Raw genomic sequence first — 13,864 nt, forward strand, 5'->3', positions numbered from 1 at the left:
GTACACTGATCTCTTGATTATAGGAATGCAAACAAATCTTTGCAAATGTTAAAAAAAATAAAACAAAATCAAAACAATCATGTACATAAGTACTTGCAGCCTTTGCTCAATAATTTGCTGAAGCATCTTTGGCACCAATTACAGCCTCAAGTCTTTGAGTATGATGCTACAAGCTTGGCACACCTATGTTTGGGCAGTTTTTCCCATTTCTCTTTGCAGGGCCTCTCAAGCTTCATCAGGTTATCAGGTTGGATGGAGATCGTCCGGTGCACAGCCATTTTCAGATCTCTCCAGAGATGTTTAATTCGGTTCAGGTCTGGGCTCTGGCTGGGCCACTCAAGGACATTCAGAGAGTTGTCCTGTAGCCACTCCTTTGTTATCTTGGCTGTGTGCTTAAGGTGGTTGTCCTGTTGGAAAATGAACCTTCTTCCCAGTCTGAGGTCCAGGGCTCTCTGAAACAGGTTTTCATCAAGGATGTCTCTGTACATTGCTGCATTTATCTTTCCCTCAATCCTGACTAGTCTCCCAGTTCCTGCCACTGAAGAACATCCCCACAGCATGATGCTGTCACCACCATGCTTCATTATATTGATGGTTTTGACCAGGTGAGGAGTGTTGCCTGGTTTTCTTCAGATACGACGCTTGCCATTCAGGCCAAAGAGTTCAATTTTGTTTCTCATGGTCTGACAGTACTCGGGCAGGCTGTATTGCACCTGCCTTTTACTGAGGAGTCTTCCATCTTGCCGTTCTACCATACAGGTCTGATTGGTGAAGTGCTGCGGAGACGGTTGTTCTTCTGGAAGGTTCTCCCCTCTCCACAGAGAAACTCTGAAGCTCTGTCAGAGTGACCATCGGGTTCTTGGTCACAGTGCCATCTTAAGAGCCTTATAGGCCCCTGGGCAATTCAGTGCACTGGGGCCCCCTGCCTACACAATTACGCAAGAGAATAAAAATGCAAGTTCTCGATAAGGCGATATTTATTTTTATTGGTACCTCAAACAAAATCAGTCTCTTGTAGTATATAGTGTTCCATGTAATATGTATATAGTAAGGTATATACTCCAGGTAGTTGTCTCTTGTCTTGTAGTATATATTGGTCCTTGTAATATGTATATAGTAAGGTATATCCTCCAGGTAGTAGTTGTACTCTCTTGTAGTATATAGTGTCCCCTGTAATATGTATATAGACTATATACACATTACAGGGAACACTATACTACAAGAGAGTACAACTACTACCTGGAGGATAATATATACCTTACTATATACATATTACAGGCCAGGGACCAATATATAGTAAGGTATATCCTCCAGGACAGGTAGTTGTCTGTCTCTTGTGTCATCGATTCGATCCCATCATTGCCATGAGAGAGTTAAAAAAAAATATCATTTAATCAATCAGCCTGGCAGGCTGTGGCAGCCTTACCTTTACAACGGCTGCACATTGGAGGAGGTGGGTGGAGGCGGAGCCAGTCTTCTAGGGTCGAGACGGAGTCGGAGGAGAGGGGTGAGGAGGACGAGCCGACGAGGAGGAGGATCCTCCTCCGAGTCCTCCGCTGCGGCACTGTGCATCCTGGGTCTGCTCTGCTAACGTCACTGGTTCCTAGATGCCAATCGGGCTGGCCTTAGCAACCAGTGTGCACTGCAGTGCAGACTCTAGCCACGGCCGCCGCCGGGGGGCGGAAAGCAATAAGGGGGGGGCCCGGGCCGGCGGACAACGGAACGGGGGGGGCCCTAGACCACCACGGACATGCCACCATCCATGTGGGGCCCCTTGGCAACCACCGGGCATGCCCAGTGGAAAAGACGGCCCTGCTTGGTCAACTCCCAGACTAAGACCCTTCTCCCCCATCGCTCAGTTTGGCCAGATGGCATGCTTTAGGAAGAGTTCTGGTGGTTCCAAACTTCTTCCAGTTACGGATTATGGAGGCCACTGTGCTCATTGGGACCTTCAATGCTGCAGACATTTTCTGTACCCTTCCCCAGATCTGTCTCAATACAATCCTGTATCTCAGAAGAAGTAAATACTGATTCTATTTCATTTGATCATCCTCTAGTTGTGTTTAAATTGGGGGGGCGCAGTGACACTTCCTTGAAATGAGTTTTTGCAGATTGGGATGTCTAGTTTTTCCAGCAATGAGCAACCTGCTCCAGTAGCGTGGCGGGGGTCGGCCACAAAAGGCGGCTGAGGAAAGGAGAGCAGGCACTGGAGGCGGAGCCACCGTCCATGCCATCTAGAGCCAGGGGACAGCGGGAGGGGGAGAGCCCATTGCCCCAACCACTATCCCTCCTGCTGCAGAGAGGACAGAAGTACCTAAGCTCTGATATCTGGGGAGGATTAGGAGATCAACGCAACTGCTGATGTGAAGGAAGGGGGAAAGGGTGTTGTCTCCTAGGTAAGATCTAATTGGGGGAGAGGAGTGCAAATACCTGATTCTTAGATTTGGGGGGTAAGGAGATGACTGACTGACTGGTGCTGGCACCTTTTCTGTCTGATCTGTGCCAAGGGGGGCAACTCCACCTGCGCCCTGCCCTGGCCATACCTGCGCTCCTGAAATCTCCTCTCAACTCCTTATGAGCTTTATACACAGCACATGAAATCTGGGGCACCAGGTATATACCCAGTGTATACCTAAAAATAAAATTGCGGGCAGCCAGTCAGAGGCTCAAGACTAGTACACACAAGCAGTTTTTTTTTTTTATTAAACCCTGCGGGCTGAACGTAAAAAAAAAAACTCAGAAGCTTTCATGGATCTCATGGATCTTGCTGTACTAACTATCCAATGTCAGTGCAGCAATCTCCCTGCAGAGCTGTTCTGACAGGGGTTGTGTTTTTTTTTTTTACCTTAAGACCCCGTTCAGACAGGGGCGACACGACTTGATGGGGCGACCTGTGAAGTCGCGGTGCATAGCGTGCACCGCGACCTCTGCGCGACTTGCACAGACTTCATATCATTGAAGTCAATGCAAGTCGCCTCCAGGTCGCCCCAAAGTAGTACAGGACCCTTTTTCTAAGTCGGAGCGACTTGTGTCGCTCCTATTAGAACGGGTCCTGTGCTAATCAATGGCGAGCGACCCACCGCGACTTGTCAGGCGACCAAGTCGTCTGACAAGTCGCGCTAGTGTGAATGGGGTCTAAAGCGGTTGTAAACCCAGGAAAAAAAAAAAAAAAAACCCTGCAAGACAAAGGCATAATGAGCTAGTATGCATCACATACTAGCTCATTATGAATTACTTACCTTAGAACGAAGCCCCGACACGGACCCCCGGACACCGCTGCGGGTGCGGACATGATCCCACGGCGTCTCTTCCTCTTCCGGGTTCGGCGCATCCGGCGCTGTGATTGGCCAGAGCCGCAATGACGTCACTCCCGCACATGCGCGCGGGAGTGATTTTCGGGCAAGAACCCGGCAAGGGAAGCTGAAGGTCCACCGGACCTTCAGAGCGCATGCGCTGCTCGCGTGAGCGGCTGCACCTACTGCAAATATCTCCTGAACCGTGCCGGTTTAGGAGATATTAATTGAACCTACAGGTAAGCCTTATTAGAGGCTTACCTGTAATTAAAAGTGAAAAAAAGCGGGATACTACCGCTTTAACAAATGCTTATTTTCAACGACAAAACCCCTTCTCATACTTAGCCAGAAAGTGTTGGGTGTCTATATAGTACACACTACATTTTCTGACAGCAGAACCGGATCAGATGCTGATTAGCTCTTATGTGTCATGAAATAGATTTTGTACCTTTACTTGGTCTGGGAATGCTCAGGTCCTTGCTCTCAGTAGATGTATAGATTTATTAATTCATTGAGCACATTGTGTTTATGGGTACTAATTGGGCGTGCCGTACCGTAGCACGTGTAAACATGCCAGGGCACACATACAGGTATATTCTTGTGTTGCATAACTAAAACTTTGGGAGTGTGCAAGTAAAGTGGGTCAGATTGAACGTGTGAAGCATGTTAAACCATTTAATGAATACTGGGGAAAGCATATCTCTGAGATTGAAGACAGATGCATTTTAACACCAAAATAAAATCCTCCTAATGGTATTTCTCATTAGCTCACCACACACATTACAATCTATTTGCACAATCTTCTTTGGATCTGCTAGCAAGTATATGGTACAAAAGCATGCAAATTCATCAGTTTAGGTAGGACCTCGTTTGACACAGTTTTTAATGAAGGTTGATTGTACAGGAATTGATTGGTCAATATTGTAACTTTGTACTTTGAGTTGTAAGCCTGGTGGAAAGCACTGATCGGAAGCCGATTGGCTTCTGGTTTTCCAGTATGCTCATCTGACAGAAGCCGGCTGGTTTTTATTGAACTGGCCGATTCTCTCCTGACATTTGACGCATGTGTACGGGGCTTTAGGCAGGCCATAAATGTTGCTTTTTTTTTTAATTTTTTTTTTTAGTTCAATCAGTGTTGATGGGGGAATCCCTCCCGCTGAGCTATTGTATTCTGACAGTGGGGGGAGGTCCCCGCCATTACAATACAATGATCAGTGTTGCTGGCTTTAGCTGTCAGTGCTGATTGGGCAAAACAAACCTGATAGGCTGGTTGTGTACAACCAGCCTGCCCATACATAGATTGAAATTCGGCTGGTGCCTGCTAAATGGCCGAATTTCAATCCATCTATATCCAGCTTAAAAAACCTTTTGTTGTAGTTTGTGTCCTTATTTCCTCCTACAGGATCACAGTACACTATTTTATAGCAGATACTTGTTTTATTTTACATTATGGAAACCCACTGGTGGCACCATTATTTGGGCAAAATACATTTTGATGGGATAAGGTGTAACAGTGCCCCATTGAAATAAAAGAAATGAGTTTTATGTGATGCTGACTGACTTATAATTTGCCTGTGGGAGGGGATGACAGAGCAAGGAGACATGGATGGAGCATTGTCATCTTGTTTATATGTATTAAAAATTTTGTAATCACTTAAATTAAATTTAAATACATACATTTCACATAGAGCTGCACGATTCTGGCCAAAATGAGAATCATGATTTTTTTGCTTGGAATAAAGATCACGATTCTCTCACGATTCTCTGTGTAACATCTTTTACATTATAAAAAAAAATTGGGATAACTTTACGGTTTTTTTTTATTTTTTTTATTTTTTTATTCATTAAAGTGTATTAATTGCGTTTGAAAGACTGCTGCGCAAATACAGTGTGACATAAAAATTTACAACAATCACCATTTTATTCTGCAGGGTCTCTGCTAAAAAAAAATATATAAATGTTTGGGGGTTCTAACTACTTTTCTAGGAAAAATAAACTGATTTAACTTGCAAGCAACAAGTGTAGGAAAAAGGTTTAGTCTTTAAGAGGTTAAACTTCCTTCCTCCGGCAGAGGGAAAGAAAAGATACAATGTAATCATTTGTGTTTGCAGTTCAGTGGGAGACTAATGCTGATAGGCTTTTGCGGGAGGCTCTTTTTTTTTTTTTTGACAGCTGCTCCCTCATAGCTATGTAAAGAATCGAGCAAGTGTCCCATGTTAAGATCGTCAGGGGGAGTGAATCGCGATCACGATTCTGTTACGATTAATCGTGCAGCTCTAATTTCACATGGTAATGCACATTTAATTGAGATTTTCGTAATTGGGTTTACAGACGGTATACGTGAAAGCATATCTAAAACCAAGTTTTTTTTTTTTTTTTTTTTTTTGTAACATTTTTAAAAGGGAAGCAAAGGGTTAGCAACCCTGTCAGGTTTTCATGGGGTCCCCCCTGAGGATATTCACCCTCTTTGTTCTGTTGACCAATGTCATTGTGACTGAAAGTGAAGGAAAGCCCAACATTTATTGTATGGGAAGTGGAACTGGAGTGGAGAGTGATATCCTTGTTCTGGCAACAGCTGTCTAATAAAGCATTCCCCTCACTTTGGAGGGATTTCTTCTCGCTTCCGGTTGTATCTTTGTTGAGGTGCCTGCATGACCTGTTCATGCCTACTTGGGTTCCACCTTACAGTCCAGGATGATATGTCCTGCCCTAAGGTTATCGCACTACAAGCCCTGATGAAGTGTGAGCTTTGAAGCTCCTGAAAATGCGTTGCAGAATAAAATCTTTTATGTTGTGTGCAAACTAGTGTGGCACTCTCGTCCGTTCAATTTATAGTAATCTCCTGCAATGGTTCACCAGGACATCATAGTGGTTGGTTTGCAGCCTCCAAGACGCTTCATATAATGCACACTACATATTGTATAACGTTACAACAAATAACCGCAAGTCTCAGCTCCTATATTTATGCCAGTTGTGTCTATGGGACAGGAAGTAAAGGGAAATCTCCCCAGATAGATAGCAACATATTTATAGCAATTAATAAATCGGTTGCTTCTAACATTAAAATATAAACATTTTTTTTAAAGTAAAAGAATAAGGGAGGGTGTGAGATTTCTGTTGCCTCTGTCACTTTATAGCATACTGTAAAAAATTTCACCAGCAATCTGGTTGCTATGAGAATACATTTACTTCTGTTTTTTTTTTTTTCACAAGACTTGTTTTTAATAATAATCCAAATAAATTTTTTTTTTTCTCTTGCTTTTTCCACCAGAACTAGCGTTGGACGATTTCATCCTCACCCATACTCTGTTTCTGCCTACGGAAGAACTTCTGGTCCAGTTACAGCAATAATATCCTTCTTGTTTTATTCTGTACATTGAAAAACTTATTAGACATGTATGTGTAATTACCTATTCTTTTAGGTTTGAAATTTAAAGCCTAACTCCAGCACAAACTTTTTTTTGTTTTGTCTAGAAGGGACCCTTCTGAGGAGATTTGCAATCACTTAGGGACACAGGGATTCAGAGACTGCAAGTTATACTGCCGCCTACAGGAGGTTTGGACACTGACAAATGAAGAAATTGTAGGACAGCCCTTTATAAACCTTCCTAGACCAGCCATAGAGGGTGCTAATTGCTTTCCTGCAGCCACGGGTTGCAGGGAAGAAATTTGCATGATTCCCCCATCAGCACAAACAGCGCTGACAGGGGAATCCCTCTTGCCAAGACATTGTCTTCTGCCGGCAGGGGAAGCCGTCACTGCTGGGAGAAGACCCTGATTATTGCTAGCGGCTGTAGTAGCTGCTTGCGATAATCTGAAGCATATCCAGCAGGCTGGTTGTACCCAAGTTGATCGATCAGCCTACCCATTAATGGTTTGAATCTCGGCCAGTTCCTGCTGAACCGGCCGAGATTCGAACTGTGTATGGCCAGCTTTACTCACAGTATCAAAGAGAACTGATGCTTAAAGCCAGTAATTCGCCCATCTCTGTGGTTTCAGGTGCCTGCAGAATGTAGCTCACTAGTGCTTCCCACATGGAAAGCACAAAGTTGGCCGCACTTTATTGACATCCGTCTTTAAAAAGCTTTATTCTTCCAGGGCTAGATCACAATAGAGTTCACCTGGACAAAGCCTCATTCTTACAGGTTTCACCCAAAAGGGGCTTAAGCACTTAAGCCCCGGAAGATTTTACCCCCATTCCGACCAGGGGGTATTTTGCGATTCGGCACTGCGTGACTTTAATGGACAATTGCGCGGTCGTGCGACGCTGTACCTAAACGAATTTGGCGTCCTTTTTTTCCCACAAACAGAGCTTTCTTTTGGTGGTATTTGATCACCTGTGCGATTTTTTGATCACGCGCTATAAACAAAAAAAGAGCGTCAATTTTGCAAAAATAACAATATTTTTCACATTTTTTTATATGAAATTCCCCCCCAAAAAAATGTAAAAATCAAAATTTTTTAACTTTTTCGGCCAATTTGTTTTATGCTACCTATGTTTGGTAAAAAAAATCGCAAAAAGCGTATTTTGATTGGTTTGCGCAAAAGTTATCGCGTTTACTAACAAAGGGAAAGATTTTTGTCATTTTTGTTGTTTTTTTTTTTAACGCGTAATGGCGGCGATCTGCGATTTTTTTTTTTTTTGCGGTACTGCGACATTGCGGCGGACAGATCGGACCCTTGACTGACATTTTTGACACTTTTGGGGTTACCAGTGACATTTCTACAGTAATCAGTGCTATATATATGCACTGTTACTGTAAAAATACACTGGTAGTGAAGGGGTTAACTTTATTTGGGAGGGAGGGGCTGTGTGTGTCCCTAGGGGCGTGCTTTCTACTGTGATTGGCTGTGGCTTCAGCTGTAAGGACACTGATCAACGGATCTACATAGTAGATCCATGTGATCAGTGTCTTTGCAGCGAGGAGAATGACAGGCAGCTTGTTTACACAAGCTGCCTGACATTCTCCCTCTCCCCCGCCGATCGCCGAGTGGCCGGCGGACATCGGGTCCGCTGGTCACACGCGCGGGGGGGTCCGTGACCACGCGGGAGCGCGCCTCCGGGGGCGCGCGCTCGCTCCCTAGACCCTCACAAGCAAGCAACGTAGCCCTACGTTAGTTTGCCTGTGAGGGGCTGACCGCCGACGTAGATAGTCGTGCGGCGGTCGGCAAGTGGTTAAAATGATACTAAACACACACTGTTTAATTTATATTGTTTCTTCTATTTCTGTATATAAATGATGGCACTGTAATTATTTTAATAAAGAAAAATAAAAAATCTAAACACCATTTATTTTTCGTTCATTGACAGACACAGCTCCATATTTTCTTTGACTCTTGGGTTATGCTGCTCTCCATAGGAGTAGGACACTAGGTGGAAACAATTTTGACTACGCCTAAAGGGCAGTCCTAGGGGGTTACTCCCACTTCCTGCTATAGGACTTCAGTTTTTTTCTGCCTAGTCAGGAGTAAGGACCTAGTTCTTGCTGGGATCTCTGGTCCGAGCATTTTTTCCTTTTTTTTTTTTTTTTAAACTGTTTTTTTCTTTTATTAGTTTATGTTCCTGTGAGAACTATACTCTCCAGGTTCAGAGCTGTGGCACAGCCCCAGCTGTGATCCGATCTATGAAAACTCACTTTGTGTAGGCCACGTGGGCTGAGTGCATGGAGCCTCCTCATTACTAGGACCACTGGGTACCATTTAAAATTCCTGCTTTCCTTCAGTTTTATGACAGAAGGAATTATTGCTGAGGGATTGAGCTCTGATTCCCTTCCCTCCACTGGGTGGAGTGCTGTATATGTGTGCATGATCCTTGTGCTTTTTCTAGTTCCTTCAATGCTGAGGAAGCAAGTGATGCATGTAAATCATTTCCTGCTACCTGTCTACAGGGACATGGTCACTTTTGGCTGCCCAGCTCTCTCCTGCTACCAAGAGCAGGATTACTGCCTGTTCAAGCCCTACCATGTGTTACCTTGCCCCCACCTGTGTTGGATTCTGGACACATAGGGATCAGTCCCACTTTTCTGGGTGCTTCCAGCGTATGATCATGGTACTGCCTGCAATATACCCGTTGTGGTGCCTGACACTGAGGGCCTGGAATTTTGCAGTCTAGAGTCTCTCATCTTTTGAGTCTTTACTGGTTCTCTCGGGCATGGCCTCTCCTCGGCATTATCCTAGGAGGATTTCACCTCAGTCATACAAGAGTTTATGTGCCATATAGCACATTTGACTGCTGACTGTGACCATAGAGCTCATTGTTCCATGACTTCCCGGCGGTATGTCTGATGCCTTGTCTGATCTTCCCAGGGAGTTATTGGCCTCTAAGTCTTAAGCCATGGATACTCTGTCTAATATTGAGTTCATTAGGTTCTTAATAAACATTCCCTCATCTGAGGAGTCACCAACCTCTGCCATTACTCCCAAACTAGAGGTCATCTTAATTCTTATTGACACCATGCTATCTCTCTACTTTTCTTGAGTTCTTCAGTAAACCAGAAGAATGTGGTTTTTTGAAGAAAATGTTTCTTTTGAGTTAATTAGGGACAGGTCCCACCCCTCTGTGTCTTTGATTATGCTATTGGTATTACTTTGCCAGAAAACTTAGACGTGTTGAGAGTAGGTGGGTTATCCTTGGCTAGCCCAAATTTTGTTTTTTGTTTGCCAGTGTCCAATCTTCCTGTAGGTGGCAGTAAACGAGAGAATCCTGGAGGACAGGGGTCTCCAAACTTTCGAAACAGGGGGTTGGTTCATTGCCCTTCAGACTTTAGGGGGGCCGGACTGTGGTTGGTGACTTGTGTCAGTGGGAGAAATGTTGCCCCATTGTTGATGTCGGAGTACTGTCTCATATCAGTGGAAGGAATAAGGAGTGCCCCAAGGGCCAAATAAAAGCAAGCAAATGGCTGCAGTTTGGAGACCACTGCTATCTAAGAAAGAGGAGTGAGTCTCATGATCCTCCATGCCTGAAACTACTGGGTATTACCCATCCCTCATGGCTGAATGGAGCTATAAGGGAGTATGTGCTGCTTGGGAGTGTGGCATTTAAAATGAACCTGTTTCTTTTGTCTTTCAAAGGCAAGCACAGGTTCACTTTAAGAACTGTTGATATAGTGTACAGCTTAATGGGTAAGCTAATACACTAATTGGATTCTACCTAAAAAATAATGTTATTAAGGAGTGAGCGTCTGTTTTTTATAATTGCTCAAGTGACGTCAGATTGTAAACTCCAACAAAACAGCCGGAACGGAAGTAAATGGTTTTGTGCAATTTGTAAAAAGCTTTGGAATATGTTGGAGCTTGTAACCTTAGATAGTAAATATTCTACACCACACAAAATCGTACAGTAATAAGAATGTCAGGTTATACCATACTCTTTAGGTAGTACACTGTGCCTAACCTTTTTTGGAATGTACAGTGGGGAAAATTAATTATTTGTTCCCCTGCAGATTTTGTAAGTTTGCCCGCTTACAAAGAAATTGGGGGTCGATAATTTTTTATCATAGGTGTATTTTAAATGACAGAGACAAAATATCAACCAAAAACCCAGAAAAAAAACTACATGATAGAAATGTTATAAATTGAATTGACTTAGTACTTGGTGGAGAAGCCCTTGTTGGCAAGCACAGAGGTAAGATGTATGTTGTAGTTGGTGACCAGGTTTGCACACATCTCAGGAGGGATTTTTGTCCACTCTTTACAGATCTTCTCTAAATCCTTAAGGTTTCTTGGCTGTCACTTGGCAACTCAAAGTTTCAACTCCCTCCATAAATTTTCTATAGGATTAAGGTCTGGAGACTGGCTAGGCCACTCCATGACCTTAATGTGCTTCTTCTTGAGCCACTCTTTGTTGCCTTGGTAGTATGTTTTGACTATGACCCTTCGAACACCATCTCTAAAGTCAAGCAGGGAGATGGAAACCTAATGCTTTGGAGCTGTTTCTCTCCTAAAGGTACAGGCTGACTTTGCTGCATTGAGGGGCCAATGGACCCGGTTATGTATTCTAAAATCTTTGATGTGAAGCTTTTTCCCCTCAGCCAGAACACTGAAGATCGGTCGTGAATGGGTCTTCCAGCATGACAGTGACCCAAAATCTACTGCCAAGGCAACAAAGGAGTGGCTCAAGAAGAAGTGCATTAAGGACATTAATGCCTCGTTTTCCACTGAGTGGTACAGTACAGTTCAGTTTGGTACGGTTCGGAACGGTACACATTGCTTTTCCACTGCCAATAGTACCCTTTCATGATAGGCGTGGTGTAGCAGGAAAGCTGTGTTAGACGATTCTCTGTCAACCAATCAAAGTTCTGCAGAGTGTAGCTCCACCCTGTTGGTACGGTACTAATGTGTTTGGTACCCCAAAGGAAAGGGTACCAAAAAGTGGTACGGTTTGGAATTAGGGTACCAATTATAGTGGAAACGGCATAAATAGCGTACCGAACCGTACCAGAAAGCTCAGTGGAAACGAGCAATGAGTGGCCTAGCCAGTCTCCAGACCTTAACCCTATAGAAAATTTATGGGGGGAGCTGAAACTTCAAGTTGCCAAGAGACAGCCAATAAGCCTTAAGGATTTAGAAAAGCTCTGTTAAGAAGAGTGGACCAAAACCCCCCTTAGATGTGTGCAAACCTGGTAACCAGCTACAAGAAACATCTTTCCTCTTTGCTTGCCAACAAGGGTTTCTCCATCAAGTACCAAGTCATGTTTTGCTTGAGGATCGAATCATTATTTTACCCACTGAACTGCAGCCTAATTTATAGAATTTGTTTTATGTGGTTTTGTTTTAATTTTTGGTTATTTTGTCTCTATCATTTAAAATACATCTATGATAAAAAATGGTAGACCCTTCATTTCTTTGTACGTGGGCAAACTTGCAAAATCTGCTGGGGATCAAATAATTATTTTCCCCACTGTATACTGTATATGAAAACTTATCTTGAGAGAAACATTGGGGCGGGCTATTGCTGGGTTCCCTTGAAAATGTTAGGGACTACCTAGGTTCTATACTTTTAAATATGCAGATAAGGAATTCTACTGGTCTCTGACTTTCCTTGGCTGCACACGTTTTCCAGATCAGAGACTCTTAAGTCAGCCATAGACAGTTTGAATCTTGCTCGGTTCAGCAGGGGCTAGCCGAGATTCGAACAATGTACAGTATGGGATGGCTGAATGTATCCAAGTTGATCGATCAACTTGGGTACAACCAGTCTGTTGGATTGCTCATGCAATTATTGCCAACAGCTATAGCCATAATCACAGTGGGTTCTCCTGGCCCCGGACAGCTCCCCCTGCCCACCTGCCAGGAGTACGCAAAAGCTCTGCGGGAGACTGACTGACACTGACTGTGTTAATGGGAGAATAGAGCAATTTTCAAAAGAAAATCGCTCCATCTATGGCTGGCTTTAAAGTAGCTAGAGGTTTGATATAATATCCTTGAAATAGTATTTTCAGAAGGAGGCCAGCAGCAATGGTGGCCCTCCTTTTTTTTTTTTTCAGTCATGATTTGCTAACTTTATGAAAGTAAAGTGAAGCTGTGAAGTACACGATGAATTGCACACCAGGCAATCATTTGCTTGTTTTGCAGCGGTAAGGCTATTCTCCTCCATACCTCATCAGAAACTGTCCTAAAACTATAACAGTCACTTGTGCATCCTCATTTACAGTTTATTGCTGTTCTGTGAGAGATGATTAGAGAAGACACATTTCTCTGCCCTCGCACCAATATTCGGGACAAATCAGACCATATTTATGTAAACTACACATTTCTATTGCCTAGCACTTCTATGCTCAGACTGTGTGTTCAAATTAAGGACAGATGGAGAAGCTGTTGGTGGGTATTTCTTTTACCTGTAAAAAAATGTTCCTCTATTTAAATCATCATTCCACCTGTCCATACTTTTGTCGAACCATACATCATGCTTTGGTTTCATGTTGTATTTTTCCTTAACTTAAACACTTTCTGTGGATGCAGCCGACATACATCTCCAACGTGGGAAGGAGGTGATGCTGTGCAGAAGAAGCAAGCTGTCCTCTGTGCTCTTCTGAATCTCCTGGACACATATAAGGACTCTCTGCAGGAAGAGGAGCGCACTTTCCAGCTAATCAAGGTAAGATCCAAGAAATAGGAGCCTTCACAAGTGCTCAGGGCGACCCATCTATGTTCAAGATGGACAGTTCTACGCCTGTATGTCACTACGCGTCAAAGGTCATGGTGTGGCATTCTATGTAAGGCCAAAGGGTCACTTCAAACTTTATTTGAGGTTAGAAGGTTACCTATTACTGAGGTTAATGGCTCAAGGTCACATCTTTAATATACAATGACATACGCTCACCCAATGCTATGCAAAGTGTGGAAACAATAGATCACTAACTGCTTTGCTAAAGGTTACACACTGCTGCCGTATATTATTGGATTTTTTGCTAGTGTAGATCCAATCTGATAGCTGCACATTGTAATTTGAAACAATTTGTTAATTAACCCCTTCCCACCTAAGGGTAAAACAAATGTTCATGCATAAGCAGAATTTTGCAAATTTGACATGCGTTAGTAAAACTGTACACATCATCACAACTACTTTGTAC

General features: G+C 43.5%; 1 protein-coding gene across 1 annotated transcript in view; it reads left to right on the forward strand.

Moving 5' to 3' along the window:
• The window catches only part of RAPGEFL1 (Rap guanine nucleotide exchange factor like 1), a 137,362-nt gene that overhangs the window by 42,835 nt on the left and 80,663 nt on the right, over window positions 1-13,864 (forward strand). Inside the window, exons 2-3 of the mRNA XM_082271513.1 lie at window positions 6,565-6,643; window positions 13,239-13,389. Of these exons, the coding sequence (XP_082127639.1) occupies window positions 6,565-6,643; window positions 13,239-13,389 (230 nt within the window). The remainder of the gene's footprint in view (window positions 1-6,564; window positions 6,644-13,238; window positions 13,390-13,864) is intronic.

The sequence above is a fragment of the Pelophylax lessonae genome, assembly GCF_965119305.1.
Source record: "Pelophylax lessonae genome assembly, chromosome: 11".
Taxonomy (NCBI): domain Eukaryota; kingdom Metazoa; phylum Chordata; class Amphibia; order Anura; family Ranidae; genus Pelophylax; species Pelophylax lessonae.